Source organism: Girardinichthys multiradiatus, chromosome 1, assembly GCF_021462225.1.
Source record: "Girardinichthys multiradiatus isolate DD_20200921_A chromosome 1, DD_fGirMul_XY1, whole genome shotgun sequence".
Classification (NCBI taxonomy): domain Eukaryota; kingdom Metazoa; phylum Chordata; class Actinopteri; order Cyprinodontiformes; family Goodeidae; genus Girardinichthys; species Girardinichthys multiradiatus.
Genome location: NC_061794.1, coordinates 4,919,356 through 4,946,594, shown reverse-complemented (window position 1 = coordinate 4,946,594; position 27,239 = coordinate 4,919,356). Strand labels below are relative to the sequence as shown.

Here is a 27,239-nt window from a genome sequence, read left to right as displayed (position 1 = left end):
CAAGATGGGTAGCTCGGTCAGCAGGGAGCTGAGGAAGAGCGGCTGCTGACGTCACTCTTCTGCGCCCGCAGCTCGGAATGCTTTTTCGTTTTCGAGTTCTGGGCAGTACTTTGCGGGCAGACCACGAAAACGAAAAAGCAATGTCTGCTTTGTTTTCTTTTTGATTATGGTATAAAATGTGCAGTCATGAAGAAGAAAATGCAAATGGGATGATTGATTACTAATTTTATTTATGGGTCAAATAACGCAGCCGCATTCTTAAAATGAAAAAGCCAGTCAGTCAGTCAGTCATTTTCTACCGCTTATTCCATAGTGGGTCGCGGGGAAGCTGGTGCCTATCTCCATTTCTGGAAATGCTTTTTCATTTTCGAATTTTACATTTCAAATTGAATTTTGGTATCTATTTGCTGGGACATATTTTGAAAAATAAATCTCAAAAGTATTTTTCTTTTTCATTTTAATTAAGTGAAAGAATGTGCAGTCGTGAAGAAGAACATTAAAATGCAAATAGGATTATTGATAACTAATTTAATTTATGAGTCAAACAATGCAGCCACATTCTTAAAATGAAAAAGCATTTCTGGAAATGCTTTTTCATTTTCAAATTTTACATTTCAAATTGAATTTTGGTATCTATTTTCTGGGGTACATTTTGAATAATAAATCTCAAATGTCTTTTTCTTTTTCATTTTAATTAAGGGAAAGAATGAGCAGTATTGAAGAAGAAAATTAAAATGCAAATAGGATTATTGATAACTAATTTCATTTATGAGTCAAACAATGCAGCCACATTCTTAAAATGAAAAAGCATTTCTGAAAATGCTTTTTCATTTGAAATATGGTAACGACTTGCTTCCATATTTCTACACTGCATTTTGCTCCAACTTAGTTTTGTTGCCTCTTCTAGTCTCAGCCTCCTCCTGGCCTCATGGAGGCGCTGTGGGTGCTGTTAGAACGTTGAACTTCTGGTCGCCGATTGCACGCTTTCCTTCCGCGGCTTTGTCAAACGAACAGATAGCACGCAGGCTTTCTGGAACTAAAGACAAAATGAGCAAAGCACACCCTCCAGAGCTGAAAAAGTAAGTTTACTTGTACTTAATACAAAGCGTGAAGGTTAATCTTTCTGTTAGTGTTGCTATTTGAAACTGAAGAAGCGAAATAGCGCAACGGCGTTGTTTTTAATAGCTAACATTAGCAATGTTGCCATAACTGTCCTGAATGTGATCTTCAGTAACCGAAAATGTTTTTGTTTTTCAGGTTTATGGACAAGAAGCTTTCCTGTGAGTCTGACTCAAATCTGATTTACATTCACACAGATTAAACGTACGAGTTTAAAGTGTTAGCTTGTAGCATGCTGCTGGCTGAAGTGGCTAGTAACTACTTACATTTACCTGGGTAGCTGAAAATAATAATTAATGGAGTAGTTTTACTCCACCGTACCTTTTTACTTCTACTTGAGCAATATTATTTTGAAGTAACGCTAACTTAAGTGCAACTTCCGGCTGCTCTCCCGCTAGCTGCTTGAATGATGATAAAACATGTTTAAACCAAACTACAGTTTATGTTGAAGTCAGACTTCTTGTATGTTAACAAACGTCATTGTTTTAATGTCATTTGTTTGTGCTGAGTCTGTTGATCATTTGGAGGTCAGCTGAATATACAATAAATATTCTATATTGTCTCTGGAAGTACTTTGCACTCTTCTAGTGAATATACACGTTACCTGCTGTAGGCACTGGTTTCAACAGTTTTCTGTATACATTTTAATTAGTTTTACTTTTTCAATATATACTTTTAAAGTACATCGTTTGCTCATAACCTATTTTTAATTTGTCGTTATTTCCATCGTTTTAACAAATTAAAAGAAAGGTTATATTCAGTTCCTGAGTACTTGAGTAGCCTTCTTACCAAACAATGCCTTACTCTAATTTGAATAATTGTTTTACAATTTTTTATTTTTTTACGGCTACTTCAGTAGAAAAATATTGAAGTAATGCTACTCTTCCCCAGTCTGGCTGATGGTAAAGTAGACCAACTCTACAAAGACATGAGTTGTTGGATTTTGCTCTTCTATTTGAAAGTTAACAGTGAGCTTATCTCTGTTTATTTAGATTCACTCTTACTGAGGTTGAGTTACGGTGGTTTAAACAAAAGGAAAATAATCATTTTGCTTCCAAGTTTGAATTTGGAATCTAATTGTAGTATTGTAGTAAAGGGCTTTTCCACTGCTCTAAGGAACTTGGAGTTCATTTGATCAGCTCTGGTATAAAATCTGATACTCCTGAGTTATCAGATCTTGAATCTTTATTGGTTCTTTAAATAAACTGATTATCTGTGAAACCTTACAAATAGAGTAATTTGCACTCAGAAAAGGGTCATTTTATTTTTGTTTTGAAGGTAGATCAACTTAAAGTTTTTCTTGAAAAACTGTTCTTAGACAAATCTATCCAAGAATGCAGTAATCTGTTCTAAATTTTACTTAGGTTCTAATTGTTCTCATTGTTTTTTTAAAGATGAGCCTGATCCAATGTGGTCCAAAGGATTAAAAAAAAAAATCTAAAAGATGGGAAAGTGCTTTTTTTTTCAGCACAGACCAGTTCCTATGGTGTTGTCCTGTCATGGTGAAACGATGTAAGTCTGCGTCTTTGATGCAGAGGGCCCAGGTTTGATTCCCAGTTGCATCAGGAAAGGCACCCGGCATAAAGACTCTGCCAAGTCTGAGCTTGCTGACTTGTGGCGACTCCTGAATAAGGAAGCAACCCAAAAGACTCCTCCTCTTCCTCATCTACCAGTGCTTTTAGAAGATGTGAGAAATAAGGCAAAAATCCAGCTGACAAAAGAGCGAGTTTTTTTCTTTTTTTTAAATCTTAAATGTTTTGGTCCACTCTTCTTTCTGTTAAACTTTCACATCTTTCACATTTTTTGTAAAATTGATCTAACGAATTGGGGAACAAATTTCTTTGTAGCTGACTGCTTGTAACAAAATATTTCAGTCTAAATGAAATGCAGTATAATCAGGGATTCAGGTTATAAGTGGAAACAATTTCCTCTTGTAAAAAAACTCCAGAACTGAGACGTTTTCAGCCTGTTGTCATATTTTTGGAATAACCAGTAAATCCCTTTTAAAGTCTTATTTTAATCAGATTAGAAAATGATTTATTATAGTTGAGCCCTAGATGCTCTGTCTAGGAGATCAGAGAGTCTAAAGGATAAGTCGACTACACTAATAAGCGTTAGTGTAATTAATGAACTCGTGCTGGTGTTATCCGTTCAGCTCATCATTTTATTGCTGCCTCATCTGTTCATTTTGTTTTGTGTAAAAGGGTTCTGAGAGGTTTGGTTTGTGTGTTTGTAGTGAAGCTGAATGGAGGCAGGCACGTGCAGGGCATCTTGCGAGGGTTCGATCCCTTCATGAACCTGGTGATGGACGACTGTCTGGAGATGGGTCCAGGAGGACAACAGAACACCGTCGGCATGGTGGTCAGTACCTCAGTGACCGTCTTGATCTTCTGTTTTGTCTGCTTACTAAACATTGTGTGTCAAGTATTTTACTGATGGAGACTCATAATCTCAAAAATGTTGAAATCATAATTTAACTTAATTGTATGTTACTTAACCAAATTAATGCACCTTTTATAGTCCATTTCAGTTTATTTTGGTTCTGACTCCAGGTTGTTTTCCAGTATGACAGATTATGATCCCTAATCCAACCAGAAAAACCCTCCTGCTGGGTAACATATATTGGAGCCAAAGCAGCTAGTTAATCTGATAACAGACATGAACATCGTTGTTCTCTGGCATTCTGATGGTGCAAACCTCACTCAGGATCTTTACAAATGGAGACAGCATGTGACGTGTTTTACCAGGGACTTTGGAGGCCTTTTCCTTGAAGGGTTCTTGGACATGTTTTCTGTGGAACCTCCTGTAACTTTTATATGAAGCTTGTGTTTGAGTATGCTTCCACCGTAGGATCTAAAAGCAGGGCAGTTTATGTAGATTATGACTCAGAGCGGCTCTTCCTGCATCAGTGTCTCCTGCGAGACAGAGCTCCGCCCACTGCAGCAGCAGAGTCCATAATGCCAGTGAAATCAGACTAATTTATCTTAGATTGTTTCATAGAGGTTAAACTTTAAAATCCACAGTCTGACATTTTTTGGGTAAAATATGTTTCAATGAAATAACTAGAGGTGGGAGGAGTGGCCAGAAATTGTATCCAAGAGTAGCATTACTATTTTACCAGAAAGTTACTCACATTTTGAGTAAATGTAACTAGCTACCACCCACCACTAGTTAACAGCCAGAGCACTCGACTACTCTAATGTGAAGCAGTACCTTTTAAAATAGACCTTTCAACACTTGATGCATCGCTGGGGGTCCTGCTGGCAAATATGTTTTAAAACAAAAAGAAAAAGGTTGAAAACGCTAAGAACATAGTTTCCATGAAGGAGATTAAATGCAAACGGTGTGCTGACCCATGATGACAGACGGATGTGGAAATGGTTCTGTGATCAAAATGCTTTATGTAAAATATTACATACAGGTCCTTCTCAAAATATTAGCATATTGTGATAAAGTTCATTATTTTCCATAATGTCATGATGAAAATTTAACATTCATATATTTTAGATTCATTGCACACTAACTGAAATATTTCAGGTCTTTTATTGTCTTAATACGGATGATTTTGGCATACAGCTCATGAAAACCCAAAATTCCTATCTCACAAAATTAGCATATCATTAAAAGGGTCTCTAAACGAGCTATGAACCTAATCATCTGAATCAACGAGTTAACTCTAAACACCTGCAAAAGATTCCTGAGGCCTTTAAAACTCCCAGCCTGGTTCATCACTCAAAACCCCAATCATGGGTAAGACTGCCGACCTGACTGCTGTCCAGAAGGCCACTATTGACACCCTCAAGCAAGAGGGTAAGACACAGAAAGACATTTCTGAACGAATAGGCTGTTCCCAGAGTGCTGTATCAAGGCACCTCAGTGGGAAGTCTGTGGGAAGGAAAAAGTGTGGCAGAAAACGCTGCACAACGAGAAGAGGTGACCGGACCCTGAGGAAGATTGTGGAGAAGGGCCGATTCCAGACCTTGGGGGACCTGCGGAAGCAGTGGACTGAGTCTGGAGTAGAAACATCCAGAGCCACCGTGCACAGGCGTGTACAGGAAATGGGCTACAGGTGCCGCATTCCCCAGACCTGGGCTACAGAGAAGCAGCACTGGACTGTTGCTCAGTGGTCCAAAGTACTTTTTTTGGATGAAAGCAAATTCTGCATGTCATTCGGAAATCAAGGTGCCAGAGTCTGGAGGAAGACTGGGGAGAAGGAAATGCCAAAATGCCAGAAGTCCAGTGTCAAGTACCCACAGTCAGTGATGGTCTGGGGTGCCGTGTCAGCTGCTGGTGTTGGTCCACTGTGTTTTATCAAGGGCAGGGTCAATGCAGCTAGCTATCAGGAGATTTTGGAGCACTTCATGCTTCCATCTGCTGAAAAGCTTTATGGAGATGAAGATTTCATTTTTCAGCACGACCTGGCACCTGCTCACAGTGCCAAAACCACTGGTAAATGGTTTACTGACCATGGTATCACTGTGCTCAATTGGCCTGCCAACTCTCCTGACCTGAACCCCATAGAGAATCTGTGGGATATTGTGAAGAGAACATTGAGAGACTCAAGACCCAACACTCTGGATGAGCTAAAGGCCGCTATCGAAGCATCCTGGGCCTCCATAAGACCTCAGCAGTGCCACAGGCTGATTGCCTCCATGCCACGCCGCATTGAAGCAGTCATTTCTGCAAAAGGATTCCCGACCAAGTATTGAGTGCATAACTGTACATGATTATTTGAAGGTTGACGTTTTTTGTATTAAAAACACTTTTCTTTTATTGGTCGGATGAAATATGCTAATTTTGTGAGATAGGAATTTTGGGTTTTCATGAGCTGTATGCCAAAATCATCCGTATTAAGACAATAAAAGACCTGAAATATTTCAGTTAGTGTGCAATGAATCTGAAATATATGAATGTTAAATTTTCATCATTACATTATGGAAAATAATGAACTTTATCACAATATGCTAATATTTTGAGAAGGACCTGTACATACACCATGTTGTTGGCAGTAATAGTTTAATTATATTAAAAGAAACAGTATTTGGTGTTTGTTATTTTAATGGGAGTTTGTCTCACCTGGTAAATCAGACATTGTGTTTTTCTTTGTTTCAGGTTATCAGAGGAAACAGCATCATCATGTTGGAGGCCTTGGAGAGAGTATGAGAGACGAGAGGATGATGGATGGAAAGAAGGAGCAACACAGTTTCATGTTCTATCTTTTTAGGTCTTTGTTAAAATGCATCAGCAGTTGTAAGATGGTGAATTTCTTTTCATTTGCATAGATGTGTTTTAATGTGGTTAAATGGGAATAAATCAAATTTTCCTTTCTATTCGTTTTAGTAGCTGTACTTTCCCAAAAGACAATATATCATTTTAAAATGACCAGAAGTTAAAATCATTTTACTATAAAAATGGTTAGACCACAATAGTTGAGTGGTTTATTTCATGATTCTATGGGCTTTTTTTTGCCTGAAAGTTTTCTTTTTTTTAGGATCACCTTAAATATGAATCCTACAAACAAAATGTATTCACCAGGTTAGTGTAGCTGAACGGGAAAATCAACAAGCTATACACGTGTTCGGTGTTATTGGAGAAAGAGCTGGTAGCGATAGACATTATAATGTGAAAGGAAACGTTCTATCATGTAAGTTGCTGTGGATAAAACACATATTGTCCTCCTTTGCCTGTGTGAAACCATTAAGATAAAACTTTGATGTGTTTACAGAATAAGTGGGTTACATTTGGTAAAAAGTCATGTTTTATTGGTATTGTGCATTGACAATTGAAAGCATCTGAAATAATAAAATGGTTGTAAGGTTCCTAATTAAAACTAAACGAGTAAGGCTTGTTAGAAAGGTTTAGTCAGGAAAAACAATGTTTTTCAAACCAATTTGAACTCCAGTGTAATACTGTAGCATGATCTTAAAGAGCTTTCTAGAAATGATGCAAACCTCAATAAAATGAAACAATTTAAACTACTGTATGAGAGACTGATGGTAATACAGAAACCTGTTAGTTATTCCTGCTTAATCATGAGGACTTCATTATTTAGTCATATGTCTAAATCAAAGCTATTTGTCGTTTCTGTCCATTTGAGGTACAGTCAGTGAAACGTTTGGGACCAGCATGAATCTTTCTTTTTTTTGACAAACTTTTCTGTCTCTGTGTTGACATGAAGGGTTATTAAAAAAAGCTTTTTTTTTATTCATAATGCATTTGCACTAGCACAAAATGACTTACTAGCATAATTTTAGCTGTCTAATTGGGTGCCAGCAAATGGGGAAGTTCATATCACCGATCTAATTAGATGAGAGTGGTTACTTCAGATAGGGAGCAGTTCTTCAATTATGGTTTCACAAACATGTAATCAGGGATAAAGATATGGCATTCTCAAGAATATTTGCCTGAAAAAACTCCTGAATGAAGAAGTGCATTCTCTCCAAACAGCTTTCCAAAGCAACCCAGGAGCAATATGATGATCAATGCTTCCTTCAGCACCATTATGAGCCATTCCACAAGGCAAAGTGAACTGATCCTCAACCCCAAGATGCCTGCTCTGTGTGTCACTTTATAAATGTGTGTGTCTGTAAGTATAACTGGAAGAATGTGACTTTGGAGTGGTTGGAAACGCGTTCTATAAATTCAGACCATTTACCCACCTGGCCATAGGAGAAAATATAATTGCCCCTGTGGTAAATCCTTCATTTAGCACATTTTCTTAGACAACAGAAGTCCAAGTTCATTAGTCACACCCTGGACTGATTTCTGCCAGACCTGTAAAAACAAGAAATCACTCAAATAAAACCAGTCTGACTACATGAAGTAGGGTAAAAGCTCTCAGTATGCAAGACATCATGCCCAGAGCCAAAGAAAATCATTAACAGATGAGAAAGTCCTTAACATCTATCACTCCGGAAAAGACCAAGAAGCCATTTCTAAGGCTTTGGGACTCCAGTGAACCCAAAACATTATCTACAAATATAAAACTGTTTAGTTTTTTTTCCAGGAGTGGCTGGCCTACCAAAATTCTTCTAAGAAAGCATCAAGGAGACATCCAGGATGTCACATAAGAACCTAGAACATCAGAAGCATTACAGACTTCCTTAGCTCAGTTAAGGTCAGTGTTCATTACTCAACAATAAGAAAAGGACTGGGCAAAAATGGCATCATGGGATAGTTTCAAGGCCAAAACCACTGCTGCTGTGCTTTTCTGCTTCAGGACCTGGATGACTTGCAGTAACTAATCCATGAAATCATGGAACCATGAATTCTGCACTCCAGTAGAAAATCATTAAGGGTATATCCAGCCATCAGTTTGTGGCTTTAAGTTCGAGTGTAGTTGATTATTACACGAGGAGATTATAGAACAATGATCCAGAGCACACCAGCAAGTCTACCCCTGAATGACTGAACAGGAAGAAGGTGTTTTAGGTAATATAGTCAGAATCAGATTCTGAGTCAGATGCCTGATGGCAGTTGTTGCTGCCAAGAATAGGACAAGGTTTGGGGGGCACTTACACTTAACATAGTACCAGGTTGATTTAAAAAGGGTTTTTACCCCTTAATAAATTAAAGTGCTTTTGGTATTTGTTCATGTTATCTTTGTCAGTTGTTAAAATAATTGATGATTTGAAACAGTTACAAAAATCCAAAACCGAAGAAATCTTTAAGGGAGAAATACAATCTTCATTAATACATTTCACTAAATCGTAGAAACGTGACAAAAAGGATCAAAAACGGATTTAGTCTCAAGACCATAGCTTTAATTTGAATTTAAGTAACTTTCCTTCACTAGACTGCTTTTATTTTCACGGCCTGAAACTCCGACGGTTGACCGAGAGAGGGCGCTCCTCCAAATGAACTTTTACTTTGAAAGCGGATTGACGTCACCGATGTTGCGTCTCCTTCACGTAGTGTTTCGTAGCCGTTTGACGGTATGTGGAAAGTAGCAATGTCGGAGGAGGTTGGGAAGGCGGTCCAGTCGGTGCTGGAGCGGGTGAAGCAGGCGGCGGCCAGGCGGCCCAAGGTAACAGGAAGCCGGTTGCGCCCTCTGTGATGCCAAAGCAAGGTTCTGGAGAGACCTGAGGTTATGTAAGGCTACCAAACATCTCAACCTTTGGATGGAGGCACTCGAGCCTGTGGCAGCACTTTCATAACACGAATCATGATTTAAAGTGACAGCATGCTATTGCGTGAATCCTTTCTTTCTATGAATGCATGTTCATTTGTTAGCATCGGACTCGTGATTTGCTGCTTTAAGCCGACCAGTGGTTGGTAGCACGAGTTTCTTTTTTCACAGCAGGTGGTCAGGTTTCTGAATGATGACCACTAAAAAATAACATCTCGATCCAACCCTCATTTTTAGTAGTTGCCACAGATCAGTCTGACTTTCTTTGAATATTTTAACAAGTGTCGATCCATACTTTTTATTCAGCCTAATGAAACAGTTTCAGAGTAAAAAAAAAAATGCTCCTAAACTGGAGGGATGAACCGGTGTTGTGTCGAGGCTCAGACTCAACAACTTTTTCAACAGAAAACAATATTTCAACACTAACGATGTGATTCCCAGAGAGCTGATGGTTGAAAAGCTTTAAAAGCAAAAAGCCGAGAAATGAAGGGCAAGTTTTCAGCCCTGCTGCTCTCTAAAATGAAGGTTGTATCAGTATCAGTCAGAGCTTGTTTGGATGCACCGCATGTTTCCACTCAGCCAGATGTTCCAGTGTGTCAGCTCAATTTATCTGGTTAAGACTCTGCTAAGTCAACCTTCCTTAGAATGTCTTCCAAAACTGGTTTGTCTTTCACATGTTGTCATGTTACTACTCCAGCGTTTAATGGATTTTATTTGATAGACCAACACAAAGCAGGATATACCATTTTAACACGAGTGTGTTTTGATCTGAAGCGTTCCTATGTAGCTCCTGCTGTGTGTTTAGGGTCGTCGTCCTGCTTGAAGGCGAACCTCCGCCTAGTCTCACGTTGTTTGCAGGTCTTCTTCCAAGATTGTCCTGTATGTAGCTCCCTGTCCCACAGCATAATGCCCCCACTACCATGTGCCACAGTGTTTTTAGGGGCATGTGCAGTTCAGTGTTAGTTTTGCACCACACAGCATTTTGCATGTAGGCTACAACATTCACTTTTGACCTCGTCTGACCAGAGCACCTTCTTTCATGTGTTTGCTGCATCCCCCTCATGGCTTCTGGCAAAATGGAAACAGAACTTTTTTTTTTTTTAACAGAACCTTTCCTCTTGCTGCTCTTAAAGACCAGATTTATAGAGTTCACAACCGATAGTTGTCCTGTCAACAGATTGTCGCACCATAACTGTCCATCTGTGTGGCTTCTCCAGAATACTATGGGTCTCTTGGCTGCTTCTCTAATGAATACTGTCTTTGCCCGGGGCGTCCAGTAGGTGTGTACAGCCATGTCTTGGAAAGAATGCAATTGTTCCACAGTATTCTGTTTTCAGGTGACTGATTGAACACTGCCCTGAAAGGTTGAAAGCTTGGGATATTTTTTCAACATAACCCTGCTTTAAAAATCTCCACAACTTCCTCCCTGACCTGTCTGCGGTGTTTCTTCATCTTCACGTTGCTGTTTGTTCACTAATGTTCTTTAACGAACCTCTGAGGCCTTCAAAGAACAGCTGCTTTTGACGTATCCTTTTATTTCTTAAATATGCACAACTTTGTGTTAGTCTATCTACTGAATCACATGTGGACTGGTTTGTTGTTCCTCAGACGCTCCCGGCTGTGCCGCCCCGCCTTGTAGCTGTCAGCAAGACCAAACCCCCAGAGATGATTGTGGAGGCCTACAGACAAGGACAGCGCAACTTTGGAGAAAATTATGTGAGTATAGAACGCTGGCAGCCATTAAGGAATTGATGGAAACATTTACCTTTATTCATCTCTCCATCCAGGTCAATGAGCTTGTGGATAAAGCTTCAGATCCTGAGGTAGGTCCACATGTTTCCGAGGGTGGAGTGGGTTGTCTGACCTTTGAGTTTTTACAATGTTCCTTCTTTCTCCTCATCTAGATTTTAGAATTTTGTCCAGAAATCAAGTGGCATTTCATTGGCCACCTACAGAAAAATAACGTCAACAAACTTTTGGGTGAGTTGATGTCAGCTGTGCTAGTCATTCCTTCATTAGCTGCCTGTTTGAAAACCTTAAAGAGCTGTTTCTCCATCTCCAGGTGTTCCTAACCTTTTCCTCTTGGAGACGATCGATTCTCCAAAACTCGCCGACAGGGTCAATAGTTCGTGGCAGCGCCTCCGAGGAGCGAGCAGCCAGAGGTTAAAGATCATGGTGCAGGTCAACACCAGTGGAGAGCAGAGTGAGTGTTGCTGATCACACAGACAAGGTGCCAGATTCAGTTTCTGACAAATGTTTGTTTCAGACAAACATGGCCTACCGCCGGAGGACACGGTCAACACGGTGAAACACATCGTGTCTCAGTGCTCTGCCCTGCATTTCTCAGGACTCATGACCATCGGTCGCTACGGCTACGACCTCACACTGGGACCCAACCCTGACTTTCAGGTACAAACCCTCAAAGATTCATTCGCTTCTAAGAAACAATCGCCTTTTTCGCACATTAAGATCGGGGTCTAAATTCTGCTGTAGATGCTGTTGAGTCGGCGGCAGGAGGTATGCGACACCCTGAAGCTGCCCATGGAGGAGGTGGAACTCAGCATGGGCATGTCCACTGATTTTGAACATGCGGTAAGTTATCTGTCCTTCCTGCCGGTTTCAAACAGTGAGTACTGGTAATATAAAAACATTTCTTTTATAAGGTCAAGAGAACCATTAGTTTAAGTCTTCCAGCAGAATCTTTACAGCAGCTCCAATGTTTACACATTTAACCGTTTTCTTTAGTGTTTGGGATTTACAGTCTTATTTTCTTCATAGAAAATGTGTCAATAGAACTTAAATTAAGGATGATTTTCTTTGTCTTTGGTCTGATGTGCACATTCTCCTGCGGATTAAAGATTGAAGTGGGCGCCACCAACGTGCGAGTCGGCAGTATCATTTTCGGCAACAGGGAGTACCCCAACAGCGCGTTAAACACTCCTAATCCCAGTCCCCTTCCCAGTCCGGCTCCCAGCCCTGAGAAAACATCCAAGACAGTGTCAGAGGAGGCTGCCAAGAAGATGCACCATCTTACTGTATCTGAACACTAAAAGGAGATTATTAAAATACCTCCAGGACATTAGGAGGAAAAACTAACATACATTTGAACTTATGACTTCTAACATAATTTTACAGAATAGTCACAAAAAACGGACTTTATTTCCCCTTTTAGCTTTTTTTTTAATCATTCAATTAACATTAAGTTAAGAGCTACAGCAGTTAGGATGTCTTTTCCATCTTTACTAGTGGTGTCCAAGAGGTGTTTTCAACCTGGAGGGATCTGACTTCCAACATATGGAAGACTTTTAGTGTCCACCTGATTCAAACCAATGAAAACAGTAGTTTAGGGGTAGTTAGATCTTTGTTTTAGAAACTGGGGCTGTGTGATGTACGTGTTAGCAGTCAGTATCTTACCTTCAGTGGACAGCAGTCCAATATATCCTTCAGTAAAATGAAGAACAATAAGTATGCTTAAGTTCTCCACAACTCAAATTCAATAATTGCCTAGCTGTTTGAGTGAATGCTATTTAAACAATTTTTACATCTCCTCTCCTATGGAAGAATTGTTTCATTGGTCACAATTGATACAGATATGTAGCACAACATCCATATGGATCTATAGCATATGCACCAGGAGTTGTTCTGACTCTAAAAAAACAGACCTTCCTCTATAATCTGGTTTATACAGATATTCTGTACAGATTATTCATCCCAGAATAAGGCCTGTGGTCTTCTCTTGCTTAATCTCACATCTTTGTTGTCCAGTAGTTGCTCTTTTTGGATTTAACCCATTACAGGCAAATCGGTGCCAGGATACGTTGGTGTTAGCAGGAAGGCGAAGGCGTTCAGAAAATAATAATGTTAATTTGTTCTGGGTCTTCGTGGCAGTTATCTTGACTCACCAGTAAGAACTGAAATCACCAAGTTCTGTCCATTACTGGTAGGATACTGACTGCTCTCAGGTAGGCCCCATAACCTCACTGATCTTATTTTTTTTCAGATTTCCTTTTATAGGAAAATGTCTAACTGGTGTTAATAATATGGAAGTGCTTTTAGTTTCCATTACTCTGGTACAATTTATTAAAAACATGGTAAATTCATGCAATCAATTTCTCCTGAGTTCTAACAAATGGTTGAGGTGGTTCAATGTTTTCTATCTTTCCAACTGAACAATGTGAGGTCAAAACCTCTACGCAGTACAACAACCATTTTTGTTGTAAAACACAGACCTGATTTAATAAATTGTTTATCCCTTTATAACAATTATTGTGCATTTTTCATATGACGTGCCGAACGTCAGATTTTATTCTTGATATTGACAAACCTAAGAGGTTTTTTTTTTGCTTCCGTTCGGTGTGTTTGTGCCTGTGCTGTGGTGTGTTGTTCGAGATGACAGAAAGTGAATCTATGCAAATGTTAGGAGGTTTTTAAAGGTGCCAGCTGTGACGTCGCAGTGGTTTCCTCAGAGATGTTTAAGTGTTTTTCTGTTTCCATATAAAGTGTCAGTGGATAAACTCTAAAGTAAGATGGCAACTTGTGGTTAGACGTATCCTTACTGTCATAAGGCGTTTCAGCATTGTTTGGTTTGGTTTTTGATGAGAGGCCAAAGCCAAGCAATAAATTTTACTGTTGAAAAGATCGGTTAACTGCTGTGTATTTCTTCCTTTATGGGGAACTATGGTACATAAAGACAGTCATTTTCTGGACAAAGTTTCTTTATGAAGCATTTCAGGATGAAATCCAGACCAGAGTCAAAATTCAAATGAAACATCTTGGGGGAAAAAAACTTAATATAAAACACACCACCTCTAAAATTGGTTGTCTTCCTTCTTATCTATTATTACAACACAATATTTGAAATGCTGCTCTACATTGACAAATCACATCCCAAAACAGGGAAACTTAGCAATAAAACACATTTTAGAACAACTGAATAAGATCTGCTGAAACTCTGCGCTGTCAATCAACCTGTAAAAAAACGGTCTTTAAAACACATCGTGTTATTTAGGATCACAATCTGGGAAACTTGGTCCTCGGCAACCTGCAGGTGGATCATAGCTTTTATGTCGACCATGTCCCATGTATGAGCCATTAAAGGATTTAATGTACTTTAGTAAGGCTGTAAGCATTAAGTAGCAACCTAAACAAATAAATAAATAGTTAAATTTTTTCCACCACTTTAAATGGTAACGGAGCTTCTTTAAAGCAACACGTCAGCTCACAAAATACCCTGAAACAAAAAACACTTCTGGACCAAACAAAGGTTCTGAGAACTGAGGGGCTGCTAGAGCGTCATATATATATAACGAGAACAAAGGAGCCAATGGAATAAGGAGATGCTGTTAACAGCTAGCTTTTTTAATATTTACTTCTTTGTTAAGCTAAAGTCACAGGGCTTGCTCTAATATTCTTAAATTCAAGTAAACTTACATTGTCTGGTCTAATTAACATCTGGAGAATTATGTCCCTTTAATAAATTACTGTAGAGCAAGGTGTACGGCTTCATCTTATGCTAGGGAAGCTCCAACTCTGAAGCAGAGGCTAAAAAGCATTCGTTGAACAAGAGCTAGCTACAGATCCTGCTACCTTGTGGTATTTTGCAAAACTATGAAATGGTTACTCTCGTTCAAAAGCACCTTGGTGGATCATGGTGGCCTTTATGGTCTTCTACCAGTAGTCAGATCCGATCTGATGGCCTTGAGCTCAATCCAGACCCAAAGAATGTGTTGCTGACATTCCAGGATGAAACGCTCTGAGAAACCTCCAGATGGTCTTCTTTTAGGCCTCGACAGGTAACACCTATTTTGGTGAGGGTTACTTGAGCTTGTGGTCGCAATGTTATGACTGATTGGTGTTTAAATCGAAGTAAAACTGAGATCATCACGCATCATAGAACAACAGGCTGCAGCTGAAATCTCATGTCAATTATCAGGAGTTTAATTACAATCAATATGTACGTTTTAAACACATTTTTATGCAGTTAAGCCATTTTCAGGTCATCCTTTTAATCCATGATCTTCAGGTGCTGTGTACGCACGATCAGCTGAAAGATCTCGTCATGGATGAAGGGGGTGGGTTGTGAAGTTGACCCACCAATATTAGTAGGACGTAGTCACAAACCAGTTACCATTATGAACTGCATCGATAAGACAGGAGTGCCAAACAATGTGCAATAGTGATACGACACAACACGGACGCAGCAGCAGGACAGTCTACGGATGCAAATGGAGCAGACACCAGATGATCCTCCAGGACCTGTCAGATCTGACAAAGATGGTGATCAACAAATCAGATGCAGATCACAACAACAACTCAATGAATGCCTCAGCATGCCTGCATAAGGAGGACAACCGAGAGCTCAGCCAGATATAGGAGAAAGGCCCCACACATATCTTACACACATGGTTAAGGATGATACTGCAGGTTGCAGACCATGCCCATTTGGTTCCACAATACCAGTCCCATGTCCTGAAGGCACACACAGCACCTGATCTTAACAGGATCAGCAAGTCTGATGTCAATGACAAACTGAGCAGTAAAAACAGGATGGATTGATTGATTGTGTGTTTATGTTGGACTGATGATCTGAAAGAGGCTTCAGAAAAGGTTTCATGATGGGGAGGAAACTTTAGAAATTCAACAGGTCAAGCTCTGATGTCTCGGATTTTAAAGAACTACTTGCTGCCTCACATATTAACAGGAGCAAAACATCCAATAATACCAAACCAACCAGTAACCACAACTTCTGTACCAGGATGATTGGATAATCAGGTTAAACACAGCTGAATCAGTTACCAAACAATAACAACAACATTGTAGAACCAAAGTAATCATGATTATGAAGTTATTTCCTCTGATGTTTAGTGTGGTCCCAAAAACAATGAAGTCCAAATGCAGCTGGAAAGTGGTGCCTAAACATTTACACATAAAAACAATGTTTCCTAAGACTGTATGTGGATTAACTTGTACCACTTATGGCTGAAAACCGGATCTCCTCCTAGATGTGTCTGCTGCCCGTTTAGTCCATCATGTTCATCTCCTCTCCTAGAACATGTTAAACCAGTTTCTTGGCCTCAAAGAAGCTTTTCAGGTGCCTCATCTGCCAGATTCCGGTGACAATGAGGATGAAGGTCTGAGCGATGGACCACCAGAGGACGCGCTGGTTGGTGCTCTCACTCGTCATGCGGAACCTCTCCTCCCGGTACTGCCAAACAGAAACCACCGCAGTGAGTTGAAGGTGCTCTAAACATCCTAAACAATCCCGCTGGGTGTTTATCTACTGACCCTCTGGTAGTTCTGCTCCTTCTGGATCTGCTCGATTTGGTCCAGCAGCTGTCGAACCCGCAGCTGCAGCTCGGTCAGTTTGTCCTTTGCTGCGATTTCAGGGTAGTTGTTGGTGTGTTCTCCAACCTGGATGTCTAGATGGACTCTCTGCAACATTGTTGAGGGGTTAATGTATGTGAGAAGGCTGAGAAAAAGCAATTCATGAGAAAAAAATGTTTTTTAGTCCTTTAAATGTACATGTTAACCCAAATATAGTGCACTGCAAACATTTTCACAATTGTTGGACTTTTCCATCTTACAGTCCTAACTTCAGTGTATTTTATTGGAACTTCAAGTGATGAACAAACACCAAAGTAGTACATATTTGTGAAGTAGCAGGAAAGTGTGATTGTTTCCCCTGAAAAATGTGTATTTGTTTGCATTCTTGTTTACTCTGACACCCAGGGCAGTCCAGTGGAACCAACCGCCTTCAGAGGTCACCTAATTAGAACTGCAAACCTAACGCAACATGACCATCCACCTAAACTGACAGGCCGAGAAAGAAGAGCTTCAATCAGAGAAGCAGCTAAGAGGCCCATTGTTACTCTGGAGGAGTTGCAGACCTCCATAGCTCAGGTGGAAGAATCTGTCAACGAGATAACTATGTACTATGTGAGAAAGGCTGAGAACAAGAAATTCATGATGATAGTTAGCCATTTAGGGGACTCCGCAAATATGTGAAAGATGATGTTCGGATCAGATGAGACCAAATCTGAACTTTCACAACTGTGACATACACTGTGTGCTGGAAATGAGGCACTACTCATCACCCTGAACATGCCATCCACACCATGAAACATGGTAGTGGTAGTATAATGCTGTGGGGATTCCCTCTTTAGCAGGGACAGTAAAGCTGGCCTGGGTTGATGGGAAGATGGATGAAGCTAAACATGAAGTAATCCTGAAGAAAAACCTCTTAGAGGCTGCAGACTGAGTCTGTGGTTAGCCTTCCAGCAGGACAACAGATCAGCCAGTCTGAGATATCCAAGGGTTTGGTCTTTAGAGACCAAATTACCGTAGGTCTTTGTGACAGATTGTTAATAATAAAGATCCCAGAACTCCAATTTAAAATTGGTTCTTTTGCTACTGCATAAGACTGATCCATATGCAAGCTGTTTTTTTATTAAATATCAAGCGATCAAGAGAAAGCCCGTGTGAAACCTTATAGGAGAGATGAGTGGTGAAACAGTTAAGTCTGAGTTAGTGTTCCTACCAGCTTTCCTCCAGCAAACAGAGCCATCTTTGTTGAGTTTGAGTGCAAACAGATTTGATGCTCTCCAGGAGTGTGAGAGGTGAATGTGAAGCGTCCCTCTGAGCCGTACTGACGAGAGAGGATGATCTGGAACACACCAGGAGACAGAACTTTAGATGGAAATTCCCATGTTAGGTTTTATAAGTTTAAGGATTATGATGATTGATTCATTAATATTCATAACAAATTATAATTCAAAATTGTAACTCAAGAAAATAATTTCTTAACCAAAAATCATCACCCTCTGGTGTTGTGATTATAGGCTCAAAGCTCTTAATAATTACAATTAGTTAATTATTAATAATTGATCCTAATTAACCAAAACCATGCAAAATGTCATTGTTTAATTAGCTGCCTCACCAATAGGTGGGGGAACTTTGACCCTATTTTGACAGATCACTCTTGCATGAAATAAACACAAACGTTTCTCTTTATATATATGTGAACATTTGTTGAAACCATATCGCCCTGATATAATTACTATTGTGCTAACAATAATAATAAAAGAAAAATATATGTGCATTGAGTGTCTATGAAGATCAAACTAGCAGTTTTATGAACAAAATGTGCAATTTGTGTTAACTTAGAAAGAGAAGCCCTCATGGTGTGCTGATTGCCCCAAATAAACAAAGGCTGATAAAACTCTGAGGCGGGAACTCGGTGGAGAAACTCCAGTAATAAAACTGGAACAAAGGAGTGGTCAGGTCACGAGGCCCAGACCAGAGTCTGCTTTGAAGGGCTTTAAAAGTCCAACTTCTTTTTTTTTTTTTTCAACTTCTAACTCCTGGCTGATTTGGGATCACCCGGACCAAAACACACACACATTGCTGATCGCATCCGCGCTCCGCGATTCAACATACTTAAACAGCAAATCAAACACTCAGCATAACACTTCGTTACGTTTGTGATCAACTCAAAAAACTGTACACTTCTCATCTGTCCAAAACGGGAAAAATGTGCGGAACCGTTGCAGTCGACTGAATCAGCAAGAAGGAAAACAAACCTCTGTAGGTTTTCACCTGCGCCGGAGTGTCCATAGGGTCTACGGTCGGTATATGAATCTTCTGAGCTTCTTGTATCAGATAGAATTTCAGCTTTCAGGCTCTTCTGGGAATGGTTGTGTGGAGAAAAAGTAACTTGCCTGCGAGTTCTGTCGCTCCAGATATACGCCTCCGTTGCGTCGTACCGTGAGACACGCTGGAAATGGCAGTTTAAAAGTTTGTTTCTTCGGCTTTTATAGACCTGATGACGTCAGCTTCGATGTCCATCGCTGCAACGAAGGCTGAGCTGCGCATGTTCAACTGCGCAGCTCTGTCAGCCCAAATGGATGACACCAATATAAGAGCACCTTCTCTTTGAGCTCACCTTTGTGTCTGGATCTTTGATCTCGACATGCATCCCAAGGCCCGGAGTAGATGGAAGGAAGGAACCGATTTGTTTGTCCCACAGCTGGGTCCGGTACTTTCCTGCCAGACATGGAAAACATCCTATGGTCACTCAAAGGACATTAGCATGACTCTATCATAATAATGTTTTTTTTTAGGATTTGTCTGTGTGAAAATAACTGAGACAACCTTAGCATAAGGTTAGTGTGAACACACCTGGTACTTTCTATTGTATTGTAGAGTGACTGGGGTGTATTATGCATGGGGGTTGTATCTACATTTAATCTGGACTTTAGTTTAACGTGCTCACTGACCTTACCAACAGGCCTCAGAAGGTTCGGGAGAAACTGGATTATTTCCCGTTGCTGTTCTATGGCCTCATACCTTTTCCTCAAACCAATTAAGCTTAATGCAATCACGAATCCTAATTTATTTCAAAGTGTGCAGATTGCTGTGGTACTAAAAGCCTTCACCTGGGTTCTGAACATGAAAATGCTCCTGTGCTTAATGGCGATCTTAAAAAAAGAAATCGTCCTGGTTTTCTAAAGAGGAGTTATTTTAAGAGGACATGAGTTGTCAATATCTTACCGAGACCTTATCATTCCAAGATAAAAGCAGATTCGGATTATGCTTTTGTAATCTACACATTTTTCACACCAACTGCTGCAACAACCAAATAGCTGGAGACATCTGTTAGCTCTGAAATTAGTTGTTTTTTGTCAAAGTGGAAACACTAGGAGTTAGAATATAATTAAAGGACCACTTTCACCATTATGACCCATGTATTGATTCATCTGATGTATTTTGCTCTCCATCTATAAAGTGACATCAGTTACAGCAGTACTGTTGTGGATAATTGGATTAATCCTGACACAAACAGTTACACTGTGAAGTTCAGCTGCTTACTTCAGGGAACCCTAAATCCAGCTGCTTCAGCAACATCTGCTATTGCTCTTCAGTAGATTTCATCTTATATGTATGTATGTACACACACATGCATGCATGCATATGTATGCCTGAACGTGTTTGTCATAAGCTGCATCTTTAGTACAACAGCCAGCTGTTAGCGCCGCCTGCTAGTTGGCCTCAAGCTAAGCAGCTACTAGCTTACCGATGACCATGGTCTCGTCGGGAATTTCCTCAATGAAGCACTTTTTCTCTGTCTCCCCAATATGGAAATACAGCGAGTAGCTGGGGTGAATCCAGGCTACCAAGAGAGTAACAGCAGCGGCTGGGACGGAGAGCATCATGTCACCTCCTTCACATTAGCAGACATCAGCAGCTTCCCCTGCGGAAAAAGGAAGGGGATTTCCTTCCATCCGGAGAACCGTTTGCCCTGGGTTTAAACTGACAGGCACCATGTTTCTGTTAGCGAACCAAAAACTTTGTTTTCCCTTGTAGATTATCTTTAACAAAATAAAACTGCATGAATTCACACAATAATACATTCAGGGTTGTTTTTTTTCTTAAAAATATAAATTTTGGAATTTTGAATAAGATACATTTATTTAATGAGGATGTTCCGTGTTATTTAGATTTATTTAACCAGGAAAAGATTCATTGAGTCCTCTTTTGCGTCCTGGCTAGTAGACCGCACTAAAAAAATGGGTTTCACAACATTTGACATGTTAAAATTCACACTCCAACCATAAAACCTGAAAGAAAATGCATCAAGACTAAAAGTAGCATAAAGGTCTCAGAATAGAATAGAATAGTCTTTATCGTCATTGTACTGGGGGTACAACGAAATTGAGGGTGCTCGTACTGGGCTTCTACAGGTCCTTCTCAAAATATTAGCATATTGTGATAAAGTTCATTATTTTCCATAATGTCATGATGAAAATTTAACATTCATATATTTTAGATTCATTGCACACTAACTGAAATATTTCAGGTCTTTTATTGTCTTAATACGGATGATTTTGGCATACAGCTCATGAAAACCCAAAATTCCTATCTCACAAAATTAGCATATTTCATCCGACCAATAAAAGAAAAGTGTTTTTAATACAAAAAACGTCAACCTTCAAATAATCATGTACAGTTATGCACTCAATACTTGGTCGGGAATCCTTTTGCAGAAATGACTGCTTCAATGCGGCGTGGCATGGAGGCAATCAGCCTGTGGCACTGCTGAGGTCTTATGGAGGCCCAGGATGCTTCGATAGCGGCCTTTAGCTCATCCAGAGTGTTGGGTCTTGAGTCTCTCAACGTTCTCTTCACAATATCCCACAGATTCTCTATGGGGTTCAGGTCAGAAGAGTTGGCAGGCCAATTGAGCACAGTGATACCATGGTCAGTAAACCATTTACCAGTGGTTTTGGCACTGTGAGCAGGTGCCAGGTCGTGCTGAAAAATGAAATCTTCATCTCCATAAAGCTTTTCAGCAGATGGAAGCATGAAGTGCTCCAAAATCTCCTGATAGCTAGCTGCATTGACCCTGCCCTTGATAAAACACAGTGGACCAACACCAGCAGCTGACACGGCACCCCAGACCATCACTGACTGTGGGTACTTGACACTGGACTTCTGGCATTTTGGCATTTCCTTCTCCCCAGTCTTCCTCCAGACTCTGGCACCTTGATTTCCGAATGACATGCAGAATTTGCTTTCATCCGAAAAAAGGACTTTGGACCACTGAGCAACAGTCCAGTGCTGCTTCTCTGTAGCCCAGGTCAGGCGCTTCTGCCGCTGTTTCTGGTTCAAAAGTGGCTTGACCTGGGGAATGCGGCACCTGTAGCCCATTTCCTGCACACGCCTGTGCACGGTGGCTCTGGATGTTTCTACTCCATACTCAGTCCACTGCTTCCGCAGGTCCCCCAAGGTCTGGAATCGGCCCTTCTCCACAATCTTCCTCAGGGTCCGGTCACCTCTTCTCGTTGGGCAGCGTTTTCTGCCACACTTTTTCCTTCCCACAGACTTCCCACTGAGGTGCCTTGATACAGCACTCTGGGAACAGCCTATTCGTTCAGAAATTTCTTTCTGTGTCTTACCCTCTTGCTTGAGGGTGTCAATAGTGGCCTTCTGGACAGCAGTCAGGTCGGCAGTCTTACCCATGATTGGGGTTTTGAGTGATGAACCAGGCTGGGAGTTTTAAAGGCCTCAGGAATCTTTTGCAGGTGTTTAGAGTTAACTCGTTGATTCAGATGATTAGGTTCATAGCTCGTTTAGAGACCCTTTTAATGATATGCTAATTTTGTGAGATAGGAATTTTGGGTTTTCATGAGCTGTATGCCAAAATCATCCGTATTAAGACAACAAAAGACCTGAAATATTTCAGTTAGTTTGCAATGAATCTAAAATATATGAATGTTAAATTTTCATCATTACATTATGGAAAATAATGAACTTTATCACAATATGCTAATATTTTGAGAAGGACCTGTATACACAAACATTTCATGTCTAAAGAATTACAGTCTTTGAGACAGTTGGGTTTTCATAATAACCAGACAGACTTCAGCTGAAACATTTATCCAAGGTTTTCTGTTTTGGTTCAGTGGTATGTGAATTTTAATCACCTTGTATCATCAGCCTATCGCCAAAGTCTGTCGGAATTTTTTTATGAACCTTGAAGGCATCTGTGTCCGGATTCGGAAACAAATGCTGAAAATTCCAGCCAATCGTGCTTTTCTAAATGTGACCTACGTGTGACGTGATGCGTTGGCCTCAGAACAACGGCCATGATTGGCTGAATAGTCCACTGCGCCCGCCCATGATTGAGGAAAAGAAAATAAAAGAAGAAGAAGCAGAGCCCGGCACTGTGGGGCTGCAGCTGTTGATAAATCCATTCCGTACTGACGCCACAAAGCTGCGAGTGCCTGTTAGACGCTATTCAACACATCAACAGACTTGTTATTTTGGTTATGACGAGTGTACGATAATTTCCCTGAAAATACGATAATAATAGTCTAGTAAGATAATCCTACATTTCTCACCTGGTAACACTGGTGCTCTAGTTCCTGCCAATATCCAGCAACTTCGCACAGCCATTGCAGAGGAGTGGGCAAACATTCCACAGGCCACAATCAACAACCTGATCAACTGTGCGAGGAGAAGTGTTGCACTGTGACAGTGCAGTACTAAGACTACTATGAAACTATGAACTGCTCTGAGCTATTTGGAACCGTTTTTAAGTATGTGTCTTGTCTGTGTCTGTCAGGTCACCATTTTGACCTCACTTTGTGAGGTGGATGGACTATCTCGGCAAAGAAGTGTTCATTAACAGATTTAAACAGGATTTTGAACAATATTTGAGAGAAATAGACCTTTTGTGAACATAGAAAAAGTCTTAGATCTTTGGGTTCAGCTCATGAAAAATGGGAGAAACAACAAAAGTGTTGCGTTTATATTTTTGTTCAGTGTATCTTTATTTGACACAAATTGTATTTTTACTATTACTCGCACCTCTGCTGAAAAGTTCCGAGATGCATTGTGGGTAGCGTATGACCTCACTGTATTTAGATCTAAAAAAAAAAAAAAAACCTTGACGGCTCACACTTAGCTCTACCTGACAGTGAAAGCTCAGGGTAAAACACCCAGTCGTCGTTGTGCTAACAACACTCCGAATTGGCAGATTTGTTCAGACATTATTCAACACACCCGAGATAAGTTAAAAACGGGACATGTCTCTCTGGAGATACCTACGTGGTTGATTTAAACCGGTCTTTATAGTAGATTAAAAAGCTCCTCAATTTGTCCAGACGAGAGTTTGCTACATTAGCTTACCAAGCTAATGAGCTAGGTTTTAGCTGTCTGGTATTAGCCAGCTGTCTAGATAAACTGTTTGAAGGACTGAGTGGCAGCTAAACTGCTTTTATTCTGGACATCAAAACGAAAGAAGAAGAAAAGGTAAGACATGTTTAGTGACTGTAAATGCGGTTGGTTATGTGTGAAAGCCCTTTGCGGTTGACGTATAACGGTAGCTTTACTAGAACTGTCGAAGGGTTTGTTTATGTCACCAGACAATACTGAATGTGTTGAGTTGTTGTGTTTTAATTTGGATAGTTTTATTTTTATTGTTTCGTCATATATTTGTTTCGCATTCGAATTCCGTTCCAATGGTGGCACTTTGAATCATGAGGTAATGTTTTGTTCCGCTCCCGTTCACCTGTAAGCAGGTTCAACTGCTCTGGATGCCTGGCATTTTTCCAAAAATCAAAAAACCTGAAGGCAGTCAGCTGGATGGACTTTCTCATTAAAAGAGAATTTTTCCAGGACTTAAAATGAAAGTGAAAGTTAGTCTAGGCCACCTACACGGTAACAACGTGCTCAGCCTCAGAAACCTTTCAAAAACGAATTTAATATTTGAGTGTAAAGATAAATGTTTTTGCCAATATAATATCTATCTTATTAATAAAATTGAGAATCCACTATGTAAACTAATTTAAATCATTTAAGATTTTTCATACCCTACAATGAGCAAAATCCATTCCTGAATACAAAGTGGAAAACAGTTTTCATACTTTTTCAACAACTTGTTCAAACACAATCTTGAAAGTATTTTGTTAGGAATTTATGTGACTGGCCAAAACAAAGTAGTTCATCGCTGTCAAGTGGAAAGAAAATGAGACATGGGTTTCAAATTTTTCACAGATACAAATCTGCCACTACCATGTTTCATAGTGGGGACGATTTGTTCAGGGTGATGTGCATGATGTGCAAAAGGCCACACAGCATTTTACATGTAGGCCATACACTTAAGGTTTGGTCTGATTCAATTGAAGCACCTCCTTCCACTGTGTCCCATATGTGGCTTGTGAAAAACTGAGAATAGTGTTATTTATGGCTTTTTTGCCACTCTTCCAAAGCTGCAACCTGAGCTGCATAAATCTGCAGTTCCTCCAGAGTTACTATTAGCTTCTTGGCTGCCTTTCTGATTAATGCACTGCTTGCCTTGGTTTTCATGTGGTGGACCTTGTCTTGGTAGGTTTCCAGTTTTTCCATATTATTTTGATTTTCTTGTGTTTTGTTCCTGAACAAACCCCAAAGACAAAGGACAGCTGGTTTGATGCTGAAATAACATTGCACACAGTTGGGCTCTGTTTACTGATTAGGTGACTTCTGAGAAGTCAGAAGAGATTACATTTAAGGTTATCAGAATAAAGGAGGCTAAATATCTATCACACACATCAAGAGATTTGTTTAAAAAATGTGAAAACCTTTTTCTTCCACTTTACAATTTTGCACTATTTTTATTGGTCTATCAATGAGTTTTGTGGTTGTACTATGTGAAAATGTTCAAGGAGAGCACTATTTATAGTTGTCTTATTGTGTTTATATATATTTATATACAGAGAGTAGACTGATAGTGATTGAAAGAGCAACCAAAGCCCAAAGAAAAGCTCAAGACGACCTTCAGGAAGCCTGATAAAATACACTTTGAAGCTTAATATAAAGAAAGACAAATGACCCAAGACTTTTGCACTTTACTTCATCTGCATTTATTCTACTGTGTAGATAGTTTTCAAAGCTGTGAATGTTTATCTGATTTCTCTTGTCTCTACTTCTGTAGAGATGGTGCAGCCACAGCCTGATGGCCCCATGCAGTGGGACATGTCTGGAGAGGACAGCGGAGGGGTCCTAAGGATCCCACCAGAGCTTGCTGGCAATGAAGTTGTTATCAGATTGCTGTGCGACAACCAGCAGCTTCGAGGTATTAACTCACAAAAATCAAACGATCAGTACAAATGACAGAAAGGCAGTTTTTTCCATTTGTTTTGGAGCACGGAGACAGGATGAATCCAAGATGTTTCCATGCTGCATCATGTCAGCGTCATTGTCCTTCTCTTGTCCACATCCATATTCTATATCTATATTTTAAGCTGCACTTCCTTAAAGTACAGTTTTTATTGATGTTTCTCGACTGCAGTTTAAACAGGATGTATTACACAGGTGCAGCTGAGGAAGAGGGTCGAACACATCTCTTGTCTTGGCCTGGCCAGCATAGAGAATGTCTGAAGGATTTAGTTACAACAAAGCAACATCAGTAACATGGTGTGTCTAAGGGTCAGCTGTGGGATTATGATGGTGCAGAAATACTCCATGATGATAGTTTAACATTTCAGTGTGCTGTTCTACCTTCTGCCTTCACATCATGTTTATGTGCTTTATGTGCTCAAATGTCCAGGTTTGAAAACTTATTAACTAAAACATAGCACCCATAATAACAGAGATCGTATTTCCACACTAACGAGAAGTAACAAAGTTTAATTTATTAATCACTTTGTTTAACATTTAATTCTGGAAAATTAAATAGACGTTTTCTTCATTAGACGTTTTTAAAGTATAGAATTTATTGACTTTGTAGGTTTCTTTCAGGTATGGAAAAATATATCATCTGTGGTCTTTACAAGTTCCATGCTTAAAGCTCGGCTACTGTAAAAACATCTGCCATAAGTTCATAGGAACCTTTTGGGTTCCTATGAACCCCAAGACTGGACAGGCAGGGTGGAATTTAGTCAGGAAAAGTGTTTAGGAGTATTTGTTAAATGGAGGATGCCGCTAAAAAGAAAAATGCCATTGAACTGAACCAGAACTGTCATAAGAATATTACAGGTCCAAATCAAAGTCTGTAACAACAGACATGCAGATGTTTTTCTTGTTTTATAGTACCAGAGCCAAAGATGGTTTTGGAAGCGTTTTGGTGGAAGATGACATTGATTGAGTGCTTATAAATCTTTGTCCTTCAGAGGCTCTGCGGAGGAGCAACCAAACCCTGCGTCAGCGCTGTGAGGAGATGGAGGGATGGCAGCAAAGAATAAGGGAGGAACGGGAGTTTCTCAGCTGTCGCTTCCAAGATGCCAGGTTACTGGTGGAGAAGCTGGCACTGGAGAACCACTCTTTACAGTGCGTGGTGAATGGACCAGGCTCATCTTCTAACCATAGCTACACCACGAGCAAGACGGACATCTTGCCTGGACATCCTGCCAGGAATGGACCACTGGAAGAACCTAAGGTCAGTGTGCTGAAAATTCCCATTTCTTTGCCTTTATATACCTACAATTCAGAAGGGCTGGGATTGTTGCTGTCA

General features: G+C 40.1%; 4 protein-coding genes across 9 annotated transcripts in view; 3 read left to right on the top strand and 1 right to left on the bottom strand.

Moving 5' to 3' along the window:
• Window positions 1-941: 941 nt before the first annotated feature.
• On the top strand, window positions 942-6,449 carry snrpg (small nuclear ribonucleoprotein polypeptide G). The gene is made up of 4 exons (XM_047386227.1): window positions 942-1,079; window positions 1,258-1,280; window positions 3,356-3,480; window positions 6,232-6,449. The coding sequence occupies exons 1-4, from the start codon at window positions 1,048-1,050 to the stop codon at window positions 6,280-6,282; spliced, it is 231 nt and encodes a 76-aa protein (XP_047242183.1). The 5' UTR covers window positions 942-1,047; the 3' UTR covers window positions 6,283-6,449.
• Window positions 6,450-8,987: 2,538 nt separating this feature from the next.
• On the top strand, window positions 8,988-13,885 carry LOC124876541 (pyridoxal phosphate binding protein). Of its 2 annotated transcripts, none has more exons than XM_047379429.1 (8): window positions 8,988-9,145; window positions 10,856-10,963; window positions 11,035-11,070; window positions 11,152-11,227; window positions 11,310-11,450; window positions 11,514-11,656; window positions 11,741-11,839; window positions 12,106-13,885. In XM_047379429.1, exons 1-8 carry the CDS (start codon window positions 9,056-9,058, stop codon window positions 12,295-12,297), a joined length of 885 nt encoding a protein of 294 aa, XP_047235385.1. In that variant the 5' UTR covers window positions 8,988-9,055; the 3' UTR covers window positions 12,298-13,885. The 2 variants fall into 2 exon arrangements, with proteins under 2 accessions (XP_047235385.1, XP_047235392.1); XM_047379436.1 differs by lacking the exon at window positions 8,988-9,145 and adding an exon at window positions 9,186-9,210.
• Window positions 13,886-15,168: 1,283 nt separating this feature from the next.
• tmed4 (transmembrane p24 trafficking protein 4) lies at window positions 15,169-20,531 on the bottom strand. The gene is made up of 5 exons (XM_047379448.1): window positions 20,319-20,531; window positions 19,188-19,288; window positions 17,784-17,909; window positions 16,532-16,678; window positions 15,169-16,451 (listed from the first exon to the last, which is right to left on the bottom strand). Exons 1-5 carry the CDS (start codon window positions 20,455-20,457, stop codon window positions 16,302-16,304), a joined length of 663 nt encoding a protein of 220 aa, XP_047235404.1. The 5' UTR covers window positions 20,458-20,531; the 3' UTR covers window positions 15,169-16,301.
• Window positions 20,532-23,669: 3,138 nt separating this feature from the next.
• The window catches only part of ikbkg (inhibitor of nuclear factor kappa B kinase regulatory subunit gamma), a 35,510-nt gene continuing 31,940 nt past the window's right edge, over window positions 23,670-27,239 (top strand). For 2 of the 5 annotated variants that reach the window (XM_047379389.1, XM_047379407.1), the window contains exons 1-3: window positions 23,671-24,058; window positions 25,722-25,862; window positions 26,899-27,164. In XM_047379389.1, coding sequence (XP_047235345.1) covers window positions 25,724-25,862; window positions 26,899-27,164 — 405 coding nt within the window. In that variant the 5' untranslated portion in view covers window positions 23,671-24,058; window positions 25,722-25,723. Of the gene's footprint in view, window positions 24,059-25,721; window positions 25,863-26,898; window positions 27,165-27,239 lie in introns of all 5 variants that reach the window. The other 3 variants (XM_047379381.1, XM_047379398.1, XM_047379416.1) reach the window with 3 other exon arrangements.

Bases quoted from the DNA above. Each gene is read 5' to 3' on its own strand.
- tmed4 (XM_047379448.1), bottom strand. From the start codon at position 20,457: ATGATGCTCTCCGTCCCAGCCGCTGCTGTTACTCTCTTGGTAGCCTGG. The intron at 19,289-20,318 runs GTAAGCTAGTAG...CATGTCTGGCAG, and splicing joins CGACGAGACCATGGTCATCG to GAAAGTACCGGACCCAGCTG. The intron at 17,910-19,187 runs GTGAGCTCAAAG...GGTGTGTTCCAG, and splicing joins TCAAAGATCCAGACACAAAG to ATCATCCTCTCTCGTCAGTA.
- LOC124876541 (XM_047379429.1), top strand. From the start codon at position 9,056: ATGTGGAAAGTAGCAATGTCGGAGGAGGTTGGGAAGGCGGTCCAGTCG. The intron at 10,964-11,034 runs GTGAGTATAGAA...CTCTCCATCCAG, and splicing joins GCAACTTTGGAGAAAATTAT to GTCAATGAGCTTGTGGATAA. The intron at 11,451-11,513 runs GTGAGTGTTGCT...TGTTTGTTTCAG, and splicing joins CAACACCAGTGGAGAGCAGA to ACAAACATGGCCTACCGCCG.
- snrpg (XM_047386227.1), top strand. From the start codon at position 1,048: ATGAGCAAAGCACACCCTCCAGAGCTGAAAAA. The intron at 1,080-1,257 runs GTAAGTTTACTT...TTTGTTTTTCAG, and splicing joins CACCCTCCAGAGCTGAAAAA to GTTTATGGACAAGAAGCTTT. The intron at 1,281-3,355 runs GTGAGTCTGACT...GTGTGTTTGTAG, and splicing joins TATGGACAAGAAGCTTTCCT to TGAAGCTGAATGGAGGCAGG.